Here is a 27,532-nt window from a genome sequence, read left to right as displayed (position 1 = left end):
GATAATGTTGCTGATAAAAATGATGGCATAACATGTACCTCTTATCTTAGTGACAACATAATTTCCAAGGAAATAAAAACATTATAAAATTACACAAATTACACAAATAAGTCACTAATTTTTAGAGCTCAGCTCTCACATCAACAGTTATCTTTTACTCCCTTTTAGATTTTCAAGTTGTACACAGTTCAGAGAAAAGGCTGAGAATAAGAGGCACATGCCAAAAGGTGGATGAGCTCAGCAAGATGGGCAAAGATGTTCTGTATTTGTACTAGTCACCATCATCAGCGATTTCCAACACAGGGTTTCCTCTTGAAAATATAGAGTTTATAGTCTGGCTGTCTTTCCTGGGTGGCAACCTTGTTCAACTCAAGAATTATTCTTGGAGAATATTTCCATGGAGCATCTGGCTCCAAAAGGAACTCAAGGGTTCTAAGCACATTTTGAGATTTGATGCTTGTGTTCCTACATTATGTATTGTTTTAGGAATTTAAGCTGTCTAGTAATTCCACCCCACTGACACTCAGGTACCCTGTAGGCAGTCACTGATTTAATGTCTTTTCACTCAGATATCTGATTTACTTTTTGTGTACAATAAAAACAATGCCAAATTTGGTAAAAATGAGGGCAGGATTTGAGACCTTTACATGCTACACATTTTATTTCTCATGAGGTCCTAAAAAATTAGAGTTTAACTTAATTTTTATAGAAGAACAGTGTTCCATAGAATGAAATTCCTGAGAAAGACTAATGAATCTGGTCATGGTACTTTGCTCAAAAATCTTCAGGGACTACCTATTCCCTATGGAGTCATGTGCAAATGTCATTGTCTAGCATTCAGTTGCACACTATCCTCACTTTTCAGTCTTATCTCCTATTACGGTTAGTCTGCTCAAACTGGACTAGTCTCTGTCCCCTAGAGAAATATGCCACATACTTTCCTACCAATTGGCCTTTACTCCCATTTTTTTCATCATTCCTATAATCCCTTCTCTCTCCTCTTCCTCTGTTGTATGCCTATATGTCTTTTAGCCTACATTCTCCTACCTTCATGAATCTTCATCTTCATTAAGAATGATCTTCCCTGGATCTTCATGTGGCACTTTGTGATACACTTGGCATATGTTGCCATGTGTCTGTGGCTTGACTTCCATGAAGGATCATGTTTTCTTTAGGTTTTGCGTCATCCTTAATGTGTAGCAGGGGTCCCCCTGCACACAGTAGGAATTTAATAGTTATTGCTGAATTAGACATTGAATTTCAGTTGTTCAATAAGTTCAACAGGTCTTTTGTGTCCATGGCTTAAGAATTACCCTGATACAGTGGAGGCAGTACTGGTTCTGAAGTCAGAGAACCTGGATTCAAATTCCATCCAGGGCTGACACAACATATAGGACTATGAACAAGTCACTTAGCTTCCTTTGTCCTCAGTTTCCTTATCTGTACAATGAGAAAGTTGGATTGGATGACTTTTGAAGTTCTTTCCAGCTCTGGATCTTTGGGAATATTATCAAATACTTATTCACATGATCATGATGAGTAAATATATATTATATGTGCATACACATGCACACAGAAATGCCATTTACCATGATTTAGAACTAGGGTGGCATTAATACAGGAAAGACACTCAAACTGAGAGCCTCAAATGAAGCTTAGGGCTGAGAGGTATAGGGCAGGATTCAGAGAGGGAAGTTGATGTGATGAGAGACCACTGTAGACATGGGAGAACAATCATTGTAAAAGCAAGATACAGAGACACATTTTGTTTCATAGCCATGTATGGCATTTTAATTCTGGTCTGTCTTGCAAATATGCCTTATTTGCTAGAATTGAGAAGAGGAGGGAAAAGTGACCAAAACAGTGACAGACTTTTCTGCTCCTGGAATCTTTATGTCTAGAATGAATGTCCTATAAAGAGTCTTGGGTCTATAATGTTATTTTTCTTGAAGAAGAACAGTACACCTCCATCAAGAAACTTTCACTAATCTATATAAACTACCCCCTAGGAAAAAATTCCCTACATAAGAGAAGAATCTCAGTAGAAAATCTTTCACTAGTTTTAGTTTGATTGGGATTACTATTTGGTCATTTTTCTTGATTCCACATTTTGATAATTTGGGGAAGTTTTTTCCCCCTCCATATTTGTGTATTAGATACAAGAGCATGGCTTGCATTTAGAGCAGAGTTGAGTTTCAGTCAGTTACTAAGCATTGATTCATTGACTGTAATAAATGCTTACTAGGTTCCAGCCCCATAGAATGTACCAGACATTTTGTCTGTTTCAAGGATCTCATTTTATAATGGGGAGACAAAATGGAAATACCAAGGTCTGTATGAGAAACCTACAGTGTAAATGGGTGGGACTAGCAGGTGGGATTACCAAGAAATGGTCCCTAACAATATCGAGAGGGAAAAGAAAAGGAAGAGGAGGGAAAAGAGCTGCTCCTCGAGATGTTTTATTTAGATTTTCTCTATGAGAGTTCAGTTATAATAGATGGAGAGTCACTTTTAGAGTCAAGAAGACTTGGCTTTTTTACGTGACTTTGGACAAGTGGCTGAAACTCTCAGTACCCCAAGTCAAATCTCTAAAATTAAAGAAAATTACAGTGCAGACACTTGCATCCTTTGGGAAAAGAAATTTCCTTTGGCCAATAAAATCACATGTCATTCCCCCAATTTTTCTCTTTGCCTCCAGCATAATGCCAAATTTTATTAAAGACTGAAGTGTTTAATATGGACTGTTTATTTTGACTAATGGACATGGATTTAACTTATATGGAAAATATTCTTAAGAGCTTTTTTTATATTTGTTTGCTCCCCCAGTTCTTTGAGTCCAGATGTTGATCCGGTTCTTGCTTTTCAACGAGAAGGATTTGGACGCCAGAGTATGTCAGAAAAACGCACAAAACAATTTTCAGATGCCAGTCAATTGGATTTCGTTAAAACACGAAAATCAAAAAGCATGGATTTAGGTAGTGAGTACAATCTCCATGAATCTCTATCTGAATGTGATTTAGATGTTATCAGTATAAAAAAAGTCTTGTGCCAAGCACATATATGTGTCTTATTTACTTTTGGAGACGGAATGATTTGGCACAAATTTATATTTCTGTGAGTTTATGATAACCATATTACTCACAAGTGGCATATTTACATAACAGGCAATATGCTAATGTATATATGTTTGCTTATGGTAAAAGAAACAAACACATGTGCATTCATGCTACATTCATGTATTTCTGGGGGGAAATGAATTTAGAATGAACTCAACAGTGATTCAACAGATAAAACAAAGTTTATTGGTAGATGATATGGTTGAGCGAGGGGAGGTGAGGCTTAAAAGTTAAGAGAATAAAAGGGTTTGGAGAAAAACCATTATCTCAATCCATGTCTAGAAATTGGTTACTTTATATCTTCTTCTCATTGCTGTTCTTTAAACTTAGTTTTATTGAAATTCATGTCCTGATAATCAAGGAATTTAACTAAAGTTAAAATAATGGTTTGAGGGAGTACACCTGGGAGAAATTCTTTTAAAGCAACTGAGAAGTGGAAAAAAAACCCCATAATTGTTTAATCACCTATCAATCAGGTAGCATCTCTTCAAAATCTGAACCCTCTAAAATAGAGTGGAATAATCTTAGTAATAATCTATCTATATACTCCTTGAGTGATTTCAAAAACATTTGTTAATCAGCTGTACCTTGTGGATGCTGCTCTTTGGTGGCTGTATATACTTCAAAACTAAAGCATTAATTCAGCACATGCGTACCAAAAGTTAAATCTGGCGATGACTTGCCTTGGCTAATTATGATGTGCTAACATGTAAATAACACATGTGCCTGTGATATGAAATGACTAACAAGTTGTTTGGTGAGCTGCTTTTTGGATTTAAGGTTATTTGCTTGATGTTATATAATCGCATGAAATATGATCTAAGACATGCCACCTAACTGAGACCATTGGAATGATTGAAGCATGAGGATGTGGGCACTAACTGGGCTAACCATTATACATTTACCTTTTAACAGTAGCTGACGAGACTAAACTCAATACTGTGGATGACCAGAAAACAGGTAAGAATGGACAGTAAGGCTGTTGCCATAGAAACCTTGGTCCAAGACACTTACCACAATTATAGAACTGCCAATCATATTGCATGAAAACATGCCTATTCCAATACTTGCATGACTGTTTTTACTTTAGGTAATGAAGTTATATAGAAAAAAAGAGAAATCACTATTAGGAAAGATGATTCAAGGCAGCATGCTTAAAATGATAATATAATAACATACCTAAAAAAATGTGGATAACCTAATATACTTGCATATAGGGTCACTGCTTAGCAGTAAGTTCTCAATATCAGAATGCTGAATTCCTCAGCTACTTCTTTATAAGGCTATATTTTTGGATTACAAACTTGATCTAAGTGAAGTTTGACATAAATGCGTTTTTTTAATGTCATCTTTTCTTGTTAGAAAATCCACAATGAATAAATAGATTCTCAAATATTCTTTTCACTACCAAAAAAAAATAACTCAAGCAAGAGAAGTATTAGTTCAAAGTTGATCTAAAATAGGTTAGGACATAGTATGCATAAATGTGTAACTTTTGGTATCTGTATTAAAAACATTACTACACTGGGTTTTTCTTTCATGTGCTATGTAAATTATTCCAATGAAACATTAGGATTTATTCAAATGATGTATTTGGTATACCATGCAAGATAGTTGATTTAGCATACTATTCTTGCAGAAATGAATATCCAGACGATTTTGTTTATAAGTAATTATAGTAATGTATTTCAAACAATGGAACCTTTATCGCTCTCTGGACTGCCATTTTAATTATTTTAGATCCAATACATACAAAGAGGTTATGTTACTTAGCACTAATTAAGTGTGATTCTCCCCTTCAACCTGAAGTAACTAGTTTTTAGTTTGCTCCTAAATTTGATATCTCATATACACATGTAAAAACTATTATATAAATGCTTCTGTGCTACAGTCTTTTATAGAGTGAGTGATTGCATAAAAATTATTTTTAGTAAATCATAAGATTAACTTTTGTGTAAGGCAATTCCTTCCTGCTCTCAGCCCTAGCTAATGAGTTACCAACTTATTAGACATAAATTTCAAATGACTTATTGGCTTGATTCTGAAGTGGCACTATGGATAAACATAATTTGATAATTCATATGTGTATAGTAGACATTCACATTTGCAATCAATGATGTGTTGCAGTCTGAGTTTTATTTTCAAAATGTATTTTTTGCCCATGCTAATGTTCATGAGAACCACTTTGAGTCACATAGGTTAAAGGCATGACTTTAAGAACCATACCATGTGGGTGAAACAAGGTAAATATTTAACTATAATAGCAACTGAGAAAAAGGAAGGGAAAATTTATTCTGACAATTTTTGCATCATGATTACCAGATTTCAAAATGTAAGCAATTTCCTGATTTCCCGGTGAGAACAGATTATAATTCCATTGAAACACTTGTTATTGGTAATGTTCTTATTTCTAGATAAAAAAGGACAGTTCTTACATGTTGTACATTAGGAGTTACTAAATTCAATTATGAAATATACCATAAGAGATTTTATATGATTAGAACAAATTAATTTGGGCAATCTTTGGGTGCTATTGAATCTGTGTGCATAAGCAACTATTTAAAATATTAGTAGATCATGAATAGATGTTCAATTATCTTTCTCTTTGACTTCACTTGAGCTGTCAGATTGTCATGATTTTACAATGCACTTCAAAGGTTAGTGGTATCTTCTGTGGCAATTTAGTGTGATTCATTTGTCTTGGTGACAATTGGTAATCATAGCTGGGTGCCATGTTTTTCGGTGCCCCTCATTAAGATTAAGACACGTTCAAGGCTTCTTCCATGAGGTTTTTTGTTTGTTTGAAGAAAAATAGGATCAGAATTAAGGAAATTTCCGTGTATAATTTTTCTGCATCTATATTGGATTTTGGTGTCATATATATTTGATTTGATTTGATTTGATTCTTGAAAGGGAAGTGATATAAACACTTGGGTTCTTGAGAATTTCATTCTTAAAAATAAATTTTGTAGTCTTTTTAGAGAAGTAAAGTATCTTGCAAAAGTGAAACAATGGGATGCTTTAGAATTAATTGATTTTAATTATACATTGATTTAATTATACATTATGATGTTAAATCAACTTAGCCAGAACTTTATAGTGTAAAGAACACTTTCAGTTGAATTTAGGATTTAACGTGCTTCTAAGCTGGGGATGTGCATTGCTTATTATAGGTAGTGATGAAATTTTTTCTTGTAACAACTGGAGCTGTTTTATCCACATTCTTACTTTGTAAGACATTTGCATTCTGTTTGAAATGAGGAGTAGCCTTACATTTGCAAACAACTATAATTATGATATTGTCATTGAAAACAAACAATAAAAAAAAGATGTCACCAGAATAGGAATCATACAGTTCCAATGTCTTGCTTTAGTTCCCAAACCTCTAGGGAGGGAGAACCTTTACCACCTACTAGAGCAGTCAGTACTGCTAGATAGCTTTAATTCCATATTTCCAGTAAAGATATCTAAACAATTGTTCCTATGTCTGCCCTCTTGGGCCAGGTATTAATGAAGTGCATACTACTTACATAGTGATCTTTCTTGCCTATAACCTCTCCCACCTTCATGTTGATGGCTACCTAAGTTTTAACAATAAAACATTCCTACCATTTTTGAAATCCAGTATTTGCTTTAGAGTACTCTGAGAATATTGTCACTTGCAACCTAGGTTTTCTTTACGCAAAATAGACAGATATGAATATTTTTGTTACAGTGATTCATATTGACATTTTAAAGACTTTTTATTCTCAAGTAAGCACAATATGCCTCCTCTATCATTATTCTTTGTAAACTTTCAATTGCCTTACAACGATGATAAAAATAGAAAGGCACATTTTATTCAGAGATTTAGAAGTTAAATATCCATGCCTAGTAATGATAACTATTTCCCTTTATTGATTCTTGATTTTTTCCTCCCTTTTGATAATGTTTTGGCATGAAACTTATCTTTTCTTCCTTTCTTATGACTTAGGAATATTTATTAAATTCTCTCTTATTAGTACTTGTGGTGGAAAATTTTAAGATTGAGCATTTATTGAAAAATATTATAGAGTGTATCAAAATTCTTATTACAGTACTAAATTATTAAAAGTATTGAACTTTTAAGCTGTTAAAGCTTAAAATTGTACTCTGACTTTTGGGACATCATGTATATGAAATCTAGCCTTAAATGAATCCATGTATATATCAAACATATACATATGTATACATGTATATGTACATGGACATACTAATAATCCTATAAAGTGAGATTGGTAAGTGAGCTTTTTTCCCTCTCACCAGAATTCAAGGATACTATTTTTTCATTAGATTCATATTTTTGATTAGTGTGATCTATATCTTTTTTATATATTCTAACTTGAATTGCACTCCCCTCATGTAAATTAGGCAAAACAAATAAAATAAATGATTCAACATTTTGTAAAGCATAGTTTCAACATGAGAATTTAACTTTCATTGTCCGATGTGATTTTGACATTTCCCTGGTCTTTTACTCTCAGATCTTGAATCCCCATGTGATACTTATCTGCCTTTTTGATAATGACATGACAAAATTACTCCTTAATTATTGATCAACATGTGTGCTGCTAAACCCCATGCACAGTTAGAGCACTTCATTTCTCCTGCATCTACTGAGTTTATAACATTTGAATAAGAGATTGATTATTTAATCTGGTTTATCTAGGGGACAGTACAGATCATGTATCACTGTAATCTGGCCTAAGATTCAAATACCAGCTCAAACAAAGATGGATGAACCTCTATCATCTAGTTCTTCCAAAGACATACAGTGGTGTTATGGTGGACCTTTCTAATCCCCTGAAGAAAGAAAACTAGAATTTTAATTCTTAAATATTTCACCTTCCATTGCATTGAATCTTTCCTTATAATTACTATTACTCCTTACTACCTTTTCTTTTTTTCTTTTTTCAAAGATTTATCTTTCTGGGCCCAGTGAGCTTCAAATATGAAAATAGCTTTAAGTCTCTGTCCTTGATATCTCTCAAATAGTGACTCTTTACAAGATTTTCCTCTTTATAACCCATACCAATTCTTATAAGAAATTCTTCTTTCCAAGGTAATCTTTGGTAAAAGTATTATGCCAAAATAGATTCTCTATTCAACCCTGCTATACTTTCAAAAGGGAGATGGAATCACTTGTGTCCTGTTTCCTTCTCTTGGAGTGTATATTTTTTCTATAATGAGAAGACAACTTGGTAAAGCCTTTCAATAAGAGTCTATTAAAGTTGAAGTTAAGTGTAAAAATTAAGGATTAGTCTAGTTCCTGCTATTTCTAATTAGGATCTGCTTTTGAACTGCACTTTTTGATTAATGTGGTCCATTGACATTACTTTGATGCTACCAGAACCAGGTATCTAAAATGTCCTGTAAGACGTTTCTCCCTATCTGTCTTTTTCAAAGAAATTTGGATGACGTTAAAATAAAAAACTATCAGGAGCAATATCATTTTCTTTCTTTTTAGACAAATATGTCTTTATGGATGTGGTAAATAATTTGTTTTAAACGTTAGACAAGGTTATCTTGTTTTCATTTCCACATGCTTCTCCATGTTGCTGTCAGCCTTAAAGGGGATTTAACATGGACCAATGAGATTTTTGTTAATATTTGAAAATGAGACTTTTTTACAAATGGAAAAAATAATTGCAAATAACAAAACTTTTGGCAGCAAAACTAGCTCAGTAAGCAACCTGTAGTAAAACTTGTCATAAATGGAAAAACTCTTTCATTGCCCTAGCCAACAAAGAACAAAGAAATGCTCTTAAGTATATCCCTGTAGAATCCAGAGGAATAGACAAGCATGCAATTCTTGGCACTAATTCTAATTAACTATTTTTTTTTAACCACCAAGGTTCCCCCGGCAGAGATGTAGGACCTTCGTTAGGCTTGAAAAAATCCAGCTCATTAGAGAGTCTTCAGACAGCTGTTGCTGAGGTGACTTTGAATGGTGACATTCCTTTCCATCGTCCTCGCCCACGGATAATCCGAGGACGCGGTTGCAATGAGAGCTTTAGAGCAGCAATCGACAAATCCTATGATAAGCCTACTGCTGATGATGACGATGAAGGCATGGAGACATGTAAGTGGGTAACGAAGTAAAGAGAATACATGTGATTTTTTGACACCCCTTTTGTGACAAGATTGCCTTTTCTTTTTTTTAAAGATTAACTTCTATTTTCCTCAAATGTGTTGAACTTTTCTTAGGAAGCTCCATTCCACTCATCTTCAGTATTTTTCACAATTGACAATCAACATTGTCAAGTCATTTCTTTTTTAAAATCTCTGACTTCCTGTGAGGCATTGTTGCATAGCTGTTAGACTTGTTAGACTTCTTGACATCTCAAGTGTCACAGATAATTAATTCTGTAAGGATATAATTTATAGGTGTGTTGCCAATCTGCATCGGTAGAAGGAGTTTCCCCTCTATACTAACAAAATCACAGGTTCTTTTAAACTAGAATTGCTGACTCTTCTGTGGCAAAGGAGCTAAAGAATTGTTGTCAGTTTGCCTGAAAGAGATCTTGCTAATTTTTACAATGGAGCTGAAATAATTTGAAAATCTATGTCTATGGTGGGTTATATATAGTTAAATTTAGTATAAAATATTTACAGTACAGCAGACAACCATTTTTTTTTAAATGGCAGTATTCATGACATATTGTAGAGCAGGAGGTGTTTTCAGAGATATAGTAAACAGTAAAATTAGAGCTTGCTTCATATCTGTGTTAATAGCCATCAATTTGCCCTTTTAGTTCTTTAACTTTGGATATAGTCTTTTGTTTGAGGTATCATTAATATGAGAGCAGTATTTGAAAGATAATCTTATCACTCCTGAAAGGCTTGTTGAAGTGATAGTCTTGTGTAAAAAAAAAAAAAAAAGGCAGCCAGAGATAATTTCTGTGGATTGTCATTAGTCTTGAATTTGTCATTCCTTTTATTTTGATTAGAAATCTTGCGCTATATATGACTATGTAAAGATGGGGTGGGATGGGGAACAAGAGGAATTATTAATGAAAAATTTGTTTTCCAAAAAACCTTCACTGTATAGTTAGCCAATCTTAAGGTCTTTGAAAAGGGCATGTACTTTACCAGAGTCCAAATGACTATTTGGATGTATTCCACATGCAGTGTTTTATGATAGATTAAGAGGAAATGATTAATTTCTTCCACATGCCATCCTTTTGATCTTCTAATATCACTTCTGTCCAGTTCTGTCCTTTATTTTCTGCCTAGGTTTTCCTATCTTGTATGGTCTGTTCTTGGTATAGATTGCAAGCGCCTCTCCCCAGTGTATATTGACAACCCAGAAATACCAACCATACAGGTTTTCTGCATAGTTCAGTTGTCTTTAGATTCACTGATAAAGCAGTGCCAGCTTCCACTATGAATTTGAATTGTGGAGCCCCTTTTAAAGGGCAGGTGTCCTGTTCCTCAAAGAAACTTTTATCAATCTGTAATTGTCTGATACTTAGCAGTTTGGTATGCTTGCCCTTCAGTGATTTTTCTAATATACTCCATATAAAAGTTATGGATTCTTTTCCTTTTTCTCATCTCCTGATTCTACCCTCTTGTTTCTATCCTAGAGATGGTATCTTTCCCCTAAAATCTTATGAATTAAAAAAAAAAACCACATGGGAGAATTTTTTTCCCTGAATGTTTAACATAGATGTACTTCCCTTCCTCCATTCACCCCAATCTAGAAATTAAATATACTTCTATTAAATTTATATTGCTGTAACTAGAATATAACTCATTTGTTATTGCTGGATTCTACCTATTTCTCCAGTCTCCTATGAATGATAAAGCACTTATTAAATATTTACTGTATTTGTATAAAGGGTATTGCTAAGAGCCTGAGGTACAAATGCAAAAAAATTTAAAAAAGGAAACTTCGCTAACGGAACTTAAGTTCTAACACAAGGAAGCAGTACATATGAAAGGGTACATGGTCTCTGGAAGTCCAGTAGTCCAGAGGTTCAGTACTAGGTCAGATGATAATGTCTGGTGATGCAGCTGAGAAGATGGCAAAAAAGATGGCCACAGTGACCGAGAATCATGACTAGATACGCTGTGCCATTTTATGCATTCATCAAGCCGAATTGAGATGAGAGATTCCTGCCATCACTGTTTTGGGTACAGATCAAGGTAGTCCTGGATAAGTTAGTTATCAGAGATGTGCATCATTAATTAATTAATTAATTATAATTTTCTAATTTACTCTAAGTTAATAGAATCCCAACATTAAGACTACAATCCTACTCAATGAAACAATTTCTTAGAAGGGGTCTGCCAAAGTAGTCTATGTCATGATAAAAGAGTAAGAACCCTCAATCTAAGTGAGGACCTAAATCAATGATTTCAAATGGCCTTGGGGTCTAGAGAGGTGCTCAGAAGTCTTTGGTTTATTCTATCGTCATTCTTTCTTTGCCACTAAATCAATGTTTGAACTTTGAATTGAGAAATATTTATTCTGTACCTGGTTTATGCTAAGCACTTTTCTAGGCACTACAGATACAAGAAAGGAAATGACAGAGAAGGAAGGCCACCGTTTTCCCCTTTCTTGATATTATTATGCCCTTTTAGAATAAGCCTCTATCTACTTTTAATTAGTCTATCACATGTAATCTTATGTTTTGCCTTCATGTATCTCAGTTCTTGTATAAGACAAGCCAAAGAATAGAGCTTTCACTGTCTCAGATTGCAGAAGTGAGGTTGATCCATCAGTTTCGAAAATATCTATAATCTCTTCCTTGAAACACAACAAACTGCCACCAAGACTAGGGAGTGCCATGTTGCAAATCCACCATAAGAAGGTGTTTTGTGTATATTTTAAGTCCGTATGGGAAGGTTTCCTACGTAGAAGCCCACTTATCCCTTAGAGAAGCAACAAGTATTGTTTCTAGGTGCCTAGTCTTGTAATAATGTATAGAATACATTTTTTCTGCCTTGTATTTGAATCTATATTAAAGTAGGTTTTCTTACTAGGACAAAACTAGTTCCACAGTTTTTTGTAACGAAGTCCCTTTTATTGTGTAAAGCACTATGCTAAGTGCAGGAGATATAAAAACAAAATGAAAATCTTTACTCTCAAAGAATATGTAAGATACTGGAAGATTGAACATTTACACAGAGAAGGAAATGCATGAAAACACCAGGAAGGAGGAGAGAGCATTGACAACTGAGAGATCACTTGAGCCTTGGAGGAAGATAGGAATTCAAAGAGGAAGAGGTGAGGAGACATGGGAACCATGCAGGACAATGGCATGGATTAGGAATATTAATATCAGAGTTCAGGGAATAGCAAATTAGCCATTTTAACTGGATTGTAGTGTTTATAAAAAGAAATAATTATAACTTGAGCCCATAAGGGTAAACTGGAACCATATTATAAAAGGACTTTCCATATAAATCTAAGGGCTTTGTGGTTTTTCTTAATGGTAATATAGGGCTTCTGAAATCTCTTGAGCAAGGTAGGCCCTAGTCAGATTTTTGACTGCAGTGTGAGGGATAATTTGGAAAGGAGAGAACCAAGGAATCCAGTGAAGAAAGCTATTGCACAACTCCAAGCAAAATGTCATGCAAATGTTGGCTTTGCAATAATAAACAGATGAGAAAGAATTTCTTAAAAGATAATGAGATTTGGGGATTGAGGGGTATTAAAGATGTAGGAGAAGTGCCTATGTAGGAGTGTGGAGAGAGAAGCAGTTTTTTCATTAGATTATGAACTTATGAAGGAAGGGACCATCTCTTCTACCCATTTATATTTCTCACAATCAGCTCCTATTTATTAAGCAACTACTATGTGTCAGGAACTGTCCGGGGTGCTGGGGTTTGGGGATCAAAGAATCAAGTAATCCCCATGTGCTTTACCTAGAGTAAGTATTCAGCAAACCTTTCTTGAACCAGTGAATGAATGATTCTCAAGGATGATGTTACTGTTACCATCCTCTATATTTGTGGCTGCGTTTGAAGGGACTTTGTGTGTACTTGCTATGGAGAAGACTGCTGACTTTCAACAAACTTTAAATATTTAGAAATGAAATCAAACTCTAAACCATCATTTCCAAATATGGTTTCATTATTGGCCAGATTTTTCTGAGCATCATTTAAAGGAACTTGGATTTTCCAGTGATGTGACAGAACCCTAAATTTTGAATCTGAAGATCTGGGTAAAATTTCAGGGTGATAAATGGTAGTGATCTTCTAAAATTGGGAGAACTTAGTCTTTGTTCTAGATGCAGCATACTTAAAACACCTAACCATCTGTACCATTTGAACTTTTCCATTTTCAGCATCCTTTCTGTTCTGACTGACAATGTTCTTCCTATAGGACATTTCGAGAGGCAGTTTGGTATAGTGGCTTTGGATTCAGGAAGACTTGGATTCTAGTCTCACTTTTCACACTCATTTCCAACAAGTCTTTTTAAGACAAAATTAGAGTGTAGGTGCATGTCCCCATTGCTAGAGTGAGTTTCCTCATTGGGAAGACCCTGTAACAATGAAATCACAAGTCCAGTCCACCACTCCTCTGTGTGTGTGTGTGTGTGTGTGTGTGTGTGTGTGTGTGTGTGTGTGTGTGTGTGTATGGTGTTATTTGACTTTTAAATAGTAAACTAGATATTTTTGAATAGTAAACTCAATAGTAATCATTTTCTGTGGTCCTGTGTAGGCTTAGATTCAATAATATTAAAGCAATGAAATGTTGATAACCTAGAGGCCTGGAAACCATTTGAGCCAGATCCCTGGTGTAGCCACTCTCTGTCCCCTTCTGTAACACTTATGTTCTTCCCATGGAGAGCCCAGGATTTGTGTCTCTCATCTAATCCATCTGCTTCTCCATATTGAATATGTCTTTCTGGAAAGAGATGAAGTCATGTGGTCAGGGACCCAGCTTCTTCAAGTCACTACCTGCATTTGACAGGTCAGGGCAGCTACAATCTGCTCCCTGCTCTATGCAAATCAAGCAGGCTGCCTGTTTCTCAGCAGGCTGCTTCTACATCCCCTAAATTAATGAGTGTTGGATGCTAAAATACACATAACAATAGGGCTTTATTTCCTAAAGAAATTCTGAGCAGTTCAGACTTTCTCTTTCAAGCTCCTTATTAAATAGGAAACATATAATTTTATTTTGACCAATAGCAAAGGTAGTCAACAGAATGGGCCAAGAAGAAAGGATGCCTAAAGGTTGAAATTGTTTATCCTAACAATTTAGTTAATGTGAGAGCTTTGGGAATAATTTTACCATTGTATAACATGAGATTCAACTCATTTTTACTACAGTCTTGCCAGGTTGCCAATTTTATAGCTTCCAAATTGATGCTTTTCATATTTTGTCCCCTTTTCCAGTTTTAATTTTTTAATTAATCTACATATATATACACTATTTCCCGTGTGTATATCATATGCTTGGAAAATTAATTGGGACAAATTTTTTAAAATCTTATTTTAAAAATCACATTGGGCTTGCTGGGTTTTCATGATCTAGAGATGAAAGGAACCCAAGAAATTGACTCATTTAATATCCACATTTTACAACAGAGGAAACTGTAGCCCAAGAATGATATGACCTATCCATATGTGGACAAAAGAGGACTTCAACCTAAGTCTTGTAACTCCAAACCCAGGGCTATTAACATTATATCATGCTGTAACTAAATGGAAGTTCCTTTAGATGAAGCTAATTTTTGCTATTTAAACCTATTACCCCTCTCTCCTATCCAGGTTAAATTTGGTCTTCTATTCAATTATATACATTTTCTTGCTATACCTATCATGTACAGTATACTCAAACAGGCCAAACTAAGATTTTAGTATTTTATTAAACAGAACAGTAAATCTGCCATTTTTGAAATTAATCATGAACTGAATTTAAATATAAAAATGAAATAATTTTAAAATTATCACTTGTTTGGTATTATCCATATTAGTGTGTTATTATATGTTTAATATTAACATGTTACTTCAATTTATTGGAACTAACAATACATTTGATACTCATAGTTTTACTCTGCACAGTAATAATGAGGGTAAGGACACCTGATCATTTCATCCAGTATACTTGAATGCAGTTTGGAGATAGATGCATGCAAATGTTAACTTTTTTCTTTAAGTAATTTTCCTTTATGAACAATACTTTGAATGCATCTGTGATCTCATCAATGTGAAAACTTCATCTCAGTGACAATTTCAGACCTTTCAACTTTCCCTGTAGTTTGGGGGTCTTCTATATCCCTTGGCATTGTATGGTGACCCATGATTTGTGGGAGTCTATCCATAAGCAATACAAGACAACAAGCACTGATTCGGTGCCTGCTATATGTCATGCACTGCTAATAGCTGGGGATGCATAGGAAGGAAAAAAAGTAGTGCTTGTCCTCAGGGAGCTCATAATCTTGTAAGAAAGACAACATGCAAGCAACTGTGTGCAAGTAAGATATGTATGGACTAAACTGAAGATAGTCCCAGAGGAAAGACTCTAATGTTAATTAACTGGATAATCCCTCACTGTTGCTGTATGTCTAGCTCATCTTCCTCTCCTGCTGTTCATCTCTCTAATGAAATGATGATATGAATAACCTAACTCTAATATGTTTTCTATGATTCTTTCTACCCTGTTTACAATGTTTTCAATATTAGGCTCTTTCTTTTCATATATGCAATTCCTCTAACCCTTTTATTTAGATCTAGTTTTTTTTTAAAGCAAGTTATGTTTTTCCATTGTCCATATTCTCGCTATGATTTCGATACTACTAAATCATCATCATCATCACTCACATTTATATAGTGCCTTAAGCATGATAAGCTTTACTCTATAATCACTTTAAGCACTTAGGGTACTTTACAAAACACTTTATCTATGTTTTCTCATTTGATCCTCACAATAATCTTGGAGAAAACATACCGCTATTTTCCTTGTTTTAAAGAAAACTGAAACTGATAGGTCACACTATTAACATATGAGATTCTAAAACAGGTTTTTCAAACTCCAATTCCAATAATACACTGTTCACCCAAACCACCTACTTGCCTGGCATCACAATGATGGAAGTAAAAATGTCATGTTAATTTTATAACCCGTACTCTGTAGCCACAAAGATTGTTTTATTTCATATTCTCTATTTTCTCTTTTTTAGATATTTATTTTATTTTTAATTTATGAAAAACAAGGATTTCCATAACATAGTAGAATTTTTTAAAAAGATGATTGTACATGAAACTTCAAATCCATTATGTACAACCATATTGATTTTGATCACTATTATTCCTTCTGTGTCATTTTTGCAATCCTTCATTGTATCTTGTAGTATTTTAGTCACTCAGCAAACATTAGTAAACACCTAGTATGTGTCAGACACTGTATTAAGTATTGTGAATGCAAAGAAAGACAAAAGATCATCCCAGCTTTTGAGGAGTTCAGTCTATTTGATTATTTTTCTCCTTCCTGCTTCAAATCTTAGAATAAAGCCCTCTTATACTGTAAAATGTCCTGCCAAAAGTATTTTTCATGGTCCTTCTAAGATACACTCCTTTTCTTTTTAAGATCCCATTGTTCTGGTAAACTGCCATTAAGAACAAATCTTGTAATTTTGTATCATCCAAGTAGCCCACTGTTTACTTTACATATCTTCCTTAGTCTTCAGAAGTCATAATTTTCAGCTTAAATAAGGTATACAAATTATGCTCATGGTGCCAAAGTCCATCTTTTCTCCATAGCTCTTCAAAGTTAATCGAGACACATTTTCATTTTTCAGTTAACTAGTATTTGTTCCCATAAACAGATAGCTTAGTGATTGAAAACCAGTCTTGGCATCAGGAAGACCTAACCTAAAGCCACTACTTTGATACATACTGAATATGTGACTGGACAAATGACTTAACTTTTTAGTGCTTTCAACTACTTTGCAAACCTGAATTACAGAGGAGGTGCTGACCTACATTGGAAGAGGAAGTTTTCTTATCCAGACTGTTTCCTACACTAGAAACATTACAATCAGTGTCCCTGTGTCTGTTCCCATGTGCATCAATAGAAAGAAATAGTGGCGAGTGTGTTTGGTAATTCTTATCAACCTCATTTATATCTCAAATATGTGCTTTCAGAACTTAGCACACATCCCCATTATCCTTGTGAGTTTCATGTGTGATCATCTCTGTTGCATTCAACAGGTAGGAACTACCACTACATGATTCCTTGGCTAGTAACCAGTTTCTTTTACTTGCTAACATCTATGAATATTCCTTGGAACATCTGATGTTTCAGCTTCTTCAGAAATTCCGGATTCATATTGCATAGGAATAATCTTATTTAGATCACTCTAGTTCCATCAGATATAAACGTTGTTTTTTTCTGCAGTATCATTTTTTTAAAAAAAAAATTTGTTCCCTTTCCCCCCATTTTTTTTTAGTTTTCCATGTACATCCTTCAAATATTTCTTTCTGACTTCCTTTGAAGATTATTTCCTTTAAGGATGCCTTATTAATCCTTTATCCTCTCTAGTAAACTAATAGGTAAGAAAGATATTCCTCCAGATTTTTCATCCTTTCCTTTTCACAAAAAGATGATTTGTATGCAATGAATGAAAACTGGTGACTAAGGTAGGAGGAAAAACAGAGCAAATATATGGAAGGGTACCTTGATTTCCATGTGACCTACAGCAAAAGCTCATCTGCTTCCTTTGTGCATCTCCTAGACACTCCTCCTTATAATCTACCTTTTAGAATACACATTGGCTTAGTAATGTGTAGATATATTTTTCTCCCCATATAGTCTATAAGCTATTTGAAGGCAGAGATAATTTCTTTTGTTGTTTTTGTATAATAATGACCAATTTTCATGTGCTTTCAAGATTGCAAGGCACCTTAAATATCTCATATTATTCTTACAACAATAACTGGAAGTTATGTCAATATTCTTGACTCCATTTTGCATTGAACTGGAGCTGAGAAAGTTTAAGCAACATACTCAGGTTTACACAGTTCGTAAGACTCCGTCCAGTTCAAACCCTTCTTTCCAATTCCAGGTCCAACAGTTTGCCCTCTATACCTCTTGAATAAATGTCTTTTGAAAAAATAACAGTGTGTCTCATAGAAGTGTGATCTCAGAAGCATAGTTGTCCTTGTAGAAAGCAGGTTATAACAGATAGGACTCTGGGTCATGAAGAACAAGATTTTTGACAGTGAAAATAAATATATAATATGGATAGTGAAGGGAAAATATATAGTGTGGATGGTGAAGGGAAAAGAAGGTTTCATGGCCTTTAGTTTGTATTAAAACACCAAGAAGTTTTCTCCATATTGTATGAAACACAAAAGCCAAAATCTCCTTTCAACTTCTTGGTGAGCTGTTGCTGTGGCTGGCCCACTGAAATGTTCACAAGCTTCATTTGTAGCATGGACTTGAATTTTAATCAAGCTACATTTGCATCTGGTGAAAACATAGTAATTAGGTATGTCTTAATTACAGAATGACTGTACTGCATGATAGAGGTACAAGTTTCTTCATGTCATACCTTCTTTAAAAAAAAAGCATATTGAAATCTACTTATCTGTCTATGTAATCACATGAAAAAAAATCCCTTGTAGTTCAGTGAGTGGAAGAGGTTAGAGATATTAATCAAAAACAAAATCTGTGCTTGTGTGAAAAGAAACATACTTTTTTATTTGCAGACTAGCTATGAAAATAAAGCATGTAAAAAGAATAAGCAAAAATGGAAAGGAGAATGGAAGCTTATAAAAATTTATCAGTTCAACATAGTAACAAACTCAAATGCATGATCATAATTAATTCTGTGTATTATAATTTCATCTAAGAGCCTTGATAGGTCAAGGCAATTTGCTCCTACATCATTACTAATGGATTGCTAAGTAAATATGTCTTATGGAAATCCCTTTCTATATTTTATTGAGTGACTAAAAATATTTTTCTTATACTTTATAAAATCTCCACAAAATTCTAAAAACTGATTCTTTAAAGTCATAAAAATCGTACTTATTAAAAATTCTATTTGATTATTGTGTTATCATCCAAAGGGATTAAGAGGCATTCATGTTTTTGTGCTGTTGAGTTAAAGTTTTTTAAGAATCATGATGATATTGAACTTATTCGTCAAAAGGACAAGAGTGTGAGAGGAAACATTCAGATTTGCCCATTGGATGCTTTTCTTGGTTAGAACTTTTTTAAAAAAAATCCTGAACTGTGTTTTAATTGCTGTGGGAAACTGGAAAAATCCTTGCAGGTTGGCAATTCTTCAAGCGATTCTTCAAGCTGCCTGAGGTACTGAGAGGTCAGGTGACTTGCTCGTTCTCACACAGCCAGGATGTGTCAGGTACAGAACCTGAGCTGGTATCCTTTCTAAGGCTGATTCTTTCTCCACCATCCATGCTGCCTAGCTATCTGAAGCACATCTAATCCAAATTTTAAATGAACATCTTATATTTGTCTGCACAGACTGAAAAGTAAAGCCACATATTGTTAAATACTATTTTTTTAATTAGTTGGCATTCAAATGGATTAGTTAAATCACTTCTCCCCCCAGAAGACTTTCTATGATAATGCATTATCTAAATTAGAATGTTTAAAATAAGCATAAACAGTCTTCAAAAAAAATGCAAGGATCTTGCAGGGAGTGTGCTTCCTTAGAGGAATAAAATGGACCCAGTGGCATTTGGTTTTTGTCAGAGATATTAAAAGAAAAAAGTCACTTTCAGTGACATTTGACACAATACTAAAGTTCAGACTTTCTCTTTTACTCCTTATAGAAAATAGCAAACATACTACATGTGCCAGAATAACTGTAAAGATACACTTATATGCCTATATAGATACATATACACACGAAAACAAAAGCATATATTTTAACATTCTTCAATATGCATCATTCATGTACACTCCTTTGTGAAAACAATTTCTTGATTCTCTGACAGAACCAAGATAAAGCATATGGACCCTCCCCCAATCCATCCTTCCTTCCATGGCCAAAACTATTGTATAGAAAGCTAAAGGATTACACTGTTGCTATTGATTGAGAATTAATCATTTCCTATTTCTATTTAAATGCTAAAGGACCATCATTAACCTTGAATGGGTAGTGACTGTTTAATATTTGGCACCTGGTCCAATTAGAAGATTTGATCCCTGCTTCCAAATGAAGACATGTAGACATAGTCATGTAAAGATACCTGTAACAGTTACAGGTTTGGGGGAAAGGGAGGTGTCTGTAATCTCATTGTTTTGAGAAACTCCTCCCAGTGCAGGTTGACAATTCATCTGCAACTTATTGTTTTAGAGAACTGGCTATTTGTGGTTTACCCACTTGAAAGAAATCCCTAACTTTCTGTAACTGACCAAAGTACAAAAATAGAGCCTGTGAGTTTTGGGTGAGAGAAAATACAAATGCTCTGAGAATGGAGAAATTTAGACATACTTTAGGGGTTGAAAGAACTAGTAAATAGGTTTTGTTTAATTGGGTGGAAATCATGTCAAAGTGTACTCTTACATTTACCCCATAGTTATCTTGTAAATTTATCAGTAGACCTGGGCTTTTGAAGCTATATTTTGATTCCTTGCCTCATTTAGCATAGTACGATTGAGTCAAAAATGAAGGTGATTCACTCCCCTATAGAATGTGATTATTGATAATGATAAGGAGGAGGTGAATAAAGATAGGTAAGTGGAGTTTTCTAACCAGTTCAGTCCAATGGAGTTTACCCTATATAGCCTCATTCAATGGCACCACAAGGAGTATGGAAGCTGGTATTATAACATGCTTTAGTTTCCTACAGGATGCTACAGCATTTATGTAAAGATTCTGTAAACCACAGAATTCTTCAGATTTTCATTTAAAAGGTTCAATCTGCTTATTATATATGTCCATGATCATAATAACTCATATTTATATAGTGGCTTAAGGTTTGCAAACTTATTTTAGCACTAAAAGCAGGAATTATCTTCATTTTCCTGTTGTGGAAATAGCCTCTAAGATTTTAAGTGATTTACCTATGATCACACAGTTACAGAGTGCTTTGATTCAAGACAAAGTCTTCTCCCTCCAAGTCCAGGGCTCTATACTTGTATACACATTTAACCTATAAAAGATTGTGCTTCATTCTACACAATTAGTTCTATGACTGTAGTTCTTCACTATAAATCCATATAATAACCCTACTGAAACAAAACTTCATTTCAGAGATGAGAAAATCAAGGTCTAGAGGTTTTGACTTGCCCAGTGTCATTAAGTTATTTAGTTGAGAAACTGAGACTAAATGACAGGTGTCAGGTCCTATTTGAGAGTTGTTCCTAAAGAGTCTAAATTCAAGGGGTTCTCAATAACCACCTCGTCCAATTCATATGTGAAAGGATCCTCCATTATCATATACCAGACAAGTGGCTATCCAGTGCCAGCTTGAAGACCTCCAATGAAATTGAGTCCACTACCTGACAGCATAGCTCATTCTACTACTGGACTGCTCTAAAAGGGCATTTTTCTTGATATCATGTTCAAAAAGTTCCCAAATAATGCTTATTAGTATTTAAAAAGCAAGGAACAATTAATAACCAGGTAAAAATTATACTACCTTGTGACTGAATAGTGCTTAGTACTTTATAAATAGCTTTCTCTTCATTATCTCATTTGATCCTGATAATAATCCAGTGAGGTATCTGTGTAAACAGGCATCATCATAATCATTTCATAAATGAGCAAACCTAAACTTAGTGGAAAACGAAGGCAATAGAGTTTATAAATAGTAGAACTGACATTAGAACTTGGATCTTCTAAGTTTTAGGGCAATAGACCTTCTTCTGTTCTGGGGGTGATAGATGTGTTTTCCTCTTGGACTAGGTATTTGTGGGAAATAGATGACAGGTTATTTAACTAGCTACAGTATGGTGAATTGAAATGGGGACAACTCCAAATTAAATTAAGCAAAGCAATACTCAGAGTGCTGACCTGAATGGATTCATAGGGCTGGGGATTACAGCTCTTTGTCAATATATGTTGGCCAAAGCCATGTTGCTGGGTGTTAGCTTCCTCATCTATGCAAAGAAGTCTTCAATCACAAACTTATATTAAGCAGCTGATATGTGTCAGGCACCGCAAATAAGAACTAGGGATTCAAAGACTGATTTCATGGGTTCTTTCCAAGGAAAATATTAGTGATTTCACAGCCTCTACCCTTAGCCAAGTCAACTTGCCCTGCTCTGATCTGAAACTAGTTGGCTTTCTTTTTAAACCACATATTTCTCAAGTGGTAATGTGGTATAGTGGAGAGCCAGATGTCCTGGGTTTAAGTTTGACCTCTGAAAAGACATAATGGCTCTGTGAACCTGGGATAACACTTAACCTACCACCCTGAATTGATAGAGGGAATTTCCTCACCAAGGAGTTTCTTATGCCAGTCTAGGCCTAGTCTCTGCTCCTAAATTTCTTGAACAACATAATTCTGTGCTAACTTAGCAGTTGGAAATGCTGAACACAATCCCAAACCTGAATGGGTAAACTCTTTGCCTTGGGTCTCAATGACCAAAGCCATCTAATCATTTGATGACCTCTAGTCAAAGCAATGCTAGATCCATAAATATTGAAAATTATTTTTCTTTATTCTTTTCTTTTCTAATTGACCATCTCCAGAATTGTATTTATCATCTTTTATTTTTGAGTTTTTTTAAACCTTTGCATTGTCAAGGAGAGATTTAGACAGTTTTCTTCATGTTTATTTGGGATGTAGTTTTTTAAAAAAAAATGATTCATGGATTTGTTTTTGACATTAATCAAAAAATAACTTCAGTGCTCTAGTGCTAATAATGTGAATTTTAATCTTGCTGTTTTCTTTTCTTCCTTTCTTTCTTTTTTAAACACAATGAGTGCCTTGGAGCATTTGGAGTTCGTTCTGGGCCTGTGCTGTCATTTTTCCCAATACAGAAATTTTTTGAGGGTCCTGAAATGGGCCTTTAATACTGTATTTCCTCAAGGTTAAATCCTGGACTGGGGGTGATTCTGTTACTTCCATGACTTGGTTAACACCATGTAGGAGCCTGAAATGTGTGCCCATAATGACTCCACAAGCTAATCCACTTATAGATGTAGATAAGGCATCTTTGCAATCATTTGCATTTCTATGTCTTCTTTTGCCACTATGTAGATGACCCTTAGACTGTTAAGAACTGAGACTTGGAAATAGGAAGATTGACACGGTTTTGTGGCAGGAAGAGAAAAGAGTCCTATATTCTGCAGACCCTTGATCCAGATGCAACTTAGTGAGCAACATCACTGTGTACACTGTGTACACAGGCTCCATTACCAGTAACTGGGAAAGGTAGCCCAACAGTGAGGGATGAAACTGGGTGTCTACCATACATGAAAAATCACTATAGGTATTATGGCCATCAGTGACAAGTTGAGGGATTGCTTTGTAAGAACCAGAATGTGCTTCCTTTTTTTCTCATTTTGACACACTCACAAGGGCAATACCCAAGAGTCTTATGTGGTGGTCGTGGTTTCTTAGTGAGTCATGCTATAGAACTGCGTTATCCTATACATATGGAAGTCAGTATCACGCTTTCAATCACAAATCATCTCTTTCTATGCTATAGTAAAGGACAATAACTCCCACTTATAGATCAGTTTAAGATCTACAAAGGTCTTTCTTCATAATAACCCCATAAAGTAGGTGATGGTAGTATTATACTCACTTTACCAGTGAGGTCACTGAAGCACGAAAGGTCAAGTACCTTAAGCTAGGGTCTCACGGATCCTAATAAGCATCAGAGTTTAGATTTGAAGTAGACCTCTCTAGACTCCAATTCTAGGGTACTTTCTCTTTTACAATACTGACTCCCATTACCATAATGAAGCAGCATTCTTCATCACTACTGACAGCATTATCTTCAGATAAAATATGTTTGTATTTACGCATTAACTTACACACATACACATACATATATAGTAAGCATGCACAACTCATAGGTTCTTACTCCCCAATGTATGTTGTCTTCCCCTATTAGAATGTAATAAGTTCCTTGCAGGCAGAAACTGTCCAGCTTGCTTGTAGATGTATCCTCTGTGCTTACCGCAGTGTCTACCATGCAGTGTGTGTAATAATTGATTTTTCATTCCACACAGGGGGAAATGGCAGCATGGTGTGCGTTTGCTGACACATCCACAAACTGGAGCAACAGTTTTGTCTGAAATGACTTGACCAGCATGCTAAACATAGGGAAAAGTTCTCATGTGTGTTTTTAACTTGTCCGTTTTTTGTATTCTCCTTTGGCACAACCCCTTTGCCCAAGCTCTGACACCTTATTGTGTTTTTTTTCTTTCTTTCTTTTCTCCCCAGTGGAGGAAGACACAGAAGAAAGTTCAAGATCAGGAAGAGAATCTGTTTCAACAGCAAGTGATCAGCCATCCCACTCTCTGGAGAGACAAATGAATGGAAACCAAGAGAAAGGAGATAAGGCTGATAGGAAAAAAGAGAAAACTGGAAAAGAGAAAAAGAAAGACAGGGATAAAGAAAAGGACAAAATGAAGGTCAAGAAAGGGATGCTGAAGGGTTTAGGAGACATGTTCAGGTAGGTACTATCCCACTAAGCACCAGGATGACATGGACAGGGCATGAATGCAATGTCAATGAGAAAATCCTCCTCGTTGTACTATGGAAAATAGTCTCTGTGCAGTCAGAGTATGGTGCTTCTGTCTTTCTGATTCTTAGCTCTCTTCTTTTCCTTTCACCATCTTAAGAATTCCACCTCATTTCCCCAACAGTTTTAGTAACTTTAATGATGACACGTTCCTAGCTGTGGTAAGCTACTTCTAGGAGAGAGGAGGGACAAATCTATATCTGAGTAATGAAAAAAAAACCGCTAAAATTTCTTTGGAGACAAAGGTCTACCAAGGCATGATTTGTTCTTTCTTGTGTGAACAATGGCTCATTATCTAAATTTTGCAGACAACTTGAGTTAGTGGTTGCATTTAAAGCTACGTTAATAACAGGTTTAATAAAAAGGTGCAAATAGGACTTTAATTAAGCTATGTTGATTAATTTAATGGCTTTAAAAGTAAGTTCTGGCTGTTTCTTGATGGATGTTTTTGTGTCCTTGAATTATGTGGTCAGATTAGTTAGCATATCATTTTTTTTTACAAATCACTTCTCAACAGTAAAAGTGACAAGTTGTTCAGAAGTTCCACGGAAACTCTGTCCCCATAAATGTTCATCCGTGGTGATTTATAATAGCCAGGCATTTTATGTTAAATATAAAACTCACTTGATTGTTCCATAAATTAAGCTCCTAAATGCAGCAGGATAATGTTTCAAAATCAAAAACATATAGTGTTGCCTTTTCAGTTCTTTAGAGTAGCTACCTTGCATTCTGATTCCGTTTCTGGTAACTTTTCTTTTTAACATTGTGAGCATGAGTTCTTATTTCTGTAGTTTCTTTATGTCTTGTCCCAAGCCTGGCCTCTGTATGTTTGCAAATTATTGATCTGTCCTATTGAAAGATTCTGGTGCAACAGAAGAACCAGTAGGTAGATCAGCCTTAGATTTGATGTGTTCTGATAATTAAGTAATGCTTATGTGTGAAGTGAACTGACTGTAAATTTGATAGCATGCATCCTTGCCTAATATTAGCACTTACATCATAAATTTAAGTATTATTAGTATTTAGTTTAATTTTCTAATACTTGAGAGCTTTCATATTTTAATTTTTTTCCCCAGCTAAGCTTTTCTTACTTACATGCTGCTTCCCCTGAATGTATTTTCAGACAGATAATCTTTCTTCATTATTCTGCATGACCAAGAACACTTATGGGATGGAAATGCTGTAACTCACACCTGATTTCAGTTTCTCTTTTTTAGCCAAGGGGCTTTTCATTTCATATATGCAAACTGATGTCTCATAAACTGGCACCTACATAATGCACAAGAATAAGGCTACTTCCCATCAATTAAGTCTAAGGAATTTGTACTGGGATCTTCATTAAATTGCAGCAAAAAATGAAAAGCTCCCACTAGAGATCATACATTTCTCTCCCTTCAAAATAGACTCATTATTTTCAAAGATTCCCCTAAAGATTGTTGCCTAAATGTAATGGTATACATATGAAGATATAAAAGTGTTGGTTTTATGGTGTTACTGTTCTAGAAATAAAGGAAAGTTCTGACTTTTATCCAACTCAGAACTGCAGAATGATTTAGAAATGAAGTATCACCTGATGTGGGATACATATCCTAAATGCAGCTCTCTACTTAAAGGGGCAACAATTTGAGAAAACCTTGATTATTTTAAAACACCTGTGGGCAGTCAGAATTAAACAGCTCTTTTCTTCCTACTAAATATTACATAAGAAAATGTGCTACGTGAGTAATATGGTAACTTAGGTTATATATAGCTAGAGTTAGAGCTATGTTCATTAAAAGAAAAAAATTGTCCCACTTCACTGCATTAGGGACCAATAAATCCCTGACAAACTAGCTATTGAGACCAGGTTTAGAAGCTAGCAGTTTAGTTCTTTTTAAATTCCGCTGTTGTTTTGCTTCCTTTTAAGACTGACTGCTAAGAATTCATAAAAAGACTGTACATTTTGGGTTTTATAAAATTATAAGAGCTTTCATGCTGTATAAAATATTACTTTTTGGAAATGAGCTCAGAACGATACATTAAACATAAAAAGGACATTATTATTGAGGAAACTGCAACTTCCTTTCTTTATCATTTGGCATTACTAGTTAAGAAAAATAGGTAAAGCAAATTTAAGTTTGGCAAACTTTTATTACTGTTATCCTGATCAGTAATGAGGTGTCATTATATAGAGGAGAAGTTTTTACAGCCACATCCAATTACATGGGGATTGACAAATATTGTACTGTGTATTCTCGGGTTAGTGTGCTTATTTTTCTTAGCAAAGCAGTGGAATATAGTGTGCCTAAAACTGATTTTTGTCTCTTCCTCCTTGTCAACCACTTTAATAAGCCTTAGGTGTGGTCTTGTTAGCACATTAAAAATCATCCTTTAATCATACATATGCTTTAAGCTCCTGTGTAGATAGCTCCCTTAGTATAGTTTATTTTTGACACTGGACAAGGGCATTCTCTCTGAGGATGATTCAAAGATCTTATATTTATGGTACTAGCGACAGAAGAGGAAAAGGGGCAGGGAGGATGAATCTAGGCATTGTAGCTGCCTAATCCAGTTTTCCATGATGTGCATTAGCTGTTTATTCTGCTTGAGTCAACCCAACCATGAAAGATTCAGTCTCCTTCGTTGCAGATAGATCTCTTTTCAAAGCTCTTGTTAGAGGGAGGAAGTTGGTTGTTTTTAGTTGAATCTAGTGAGAAACAAACTGCAGGCCAAATGGATGTTGTACTGCAGATGGAAATTGTATCAGAGGAAAAAATATGGTACA

The 27,532-nt window shown here is 34.9% G+C and overlaps 1 protein-coding gene across 21 annotated transcripts in view; it reads left to right on the top strand.

Moving 5' to 3' along the window:
• The window catches only part of PARD3 (par-3 family cell polarity regulator), a 728,954-nt gene that overhangs the window by 483,506 nt on the left and 217,916 nt on the right, over positions 1–27,532 (top strand). For 7 of the 21 annotated variants that reach the window (XM_072651989.1, XM_072651977.1, XM_072651993.1 and 4 more), the window contains 4 exons: positions 2,827–2,978; positions 4,032–4,076; positions 8,989–9,216; positions 24,468–24,699. In XM_072651989.1, coding sequence (XP_072508090.1) covers positions 2,827–2,978; positions 4,032–4,076; positions 8,989–9,216; positions 24,468–24,699 — 657 coding nt within the window. The remainder of the gene's footprint in view (positions 1–2,826; positions 2,979–4,031; positions 4,077–8,988; positions 9,217–24,467; positions 24,700–27,532) is intronic. The other 14 variants (XM_072651995.1, XM_072651985.1, XM_072651994.1 and 11 more) reach the window with 4 other exon arrangements.

This window comes from Notamacropus eugenii, chromosome 3 (assembly GCF_028372415.1).
Source record: "Notamacropus eugenii isolate mMacEug1 chromosome 3, mMacEug1.pri_v2, whole genome shotgun sequence".
Classification (NCBI taxonomy): domain Eukaryota; kingdom Metazoa; phylum Chordata; class Mammalia; order Diprotodontia; family Macropodidae; genus Notamacropus; species Notamacropus eugenii.
This window is presented reverse-complemented; position numbering and strand designations above follow the sequence as displayed.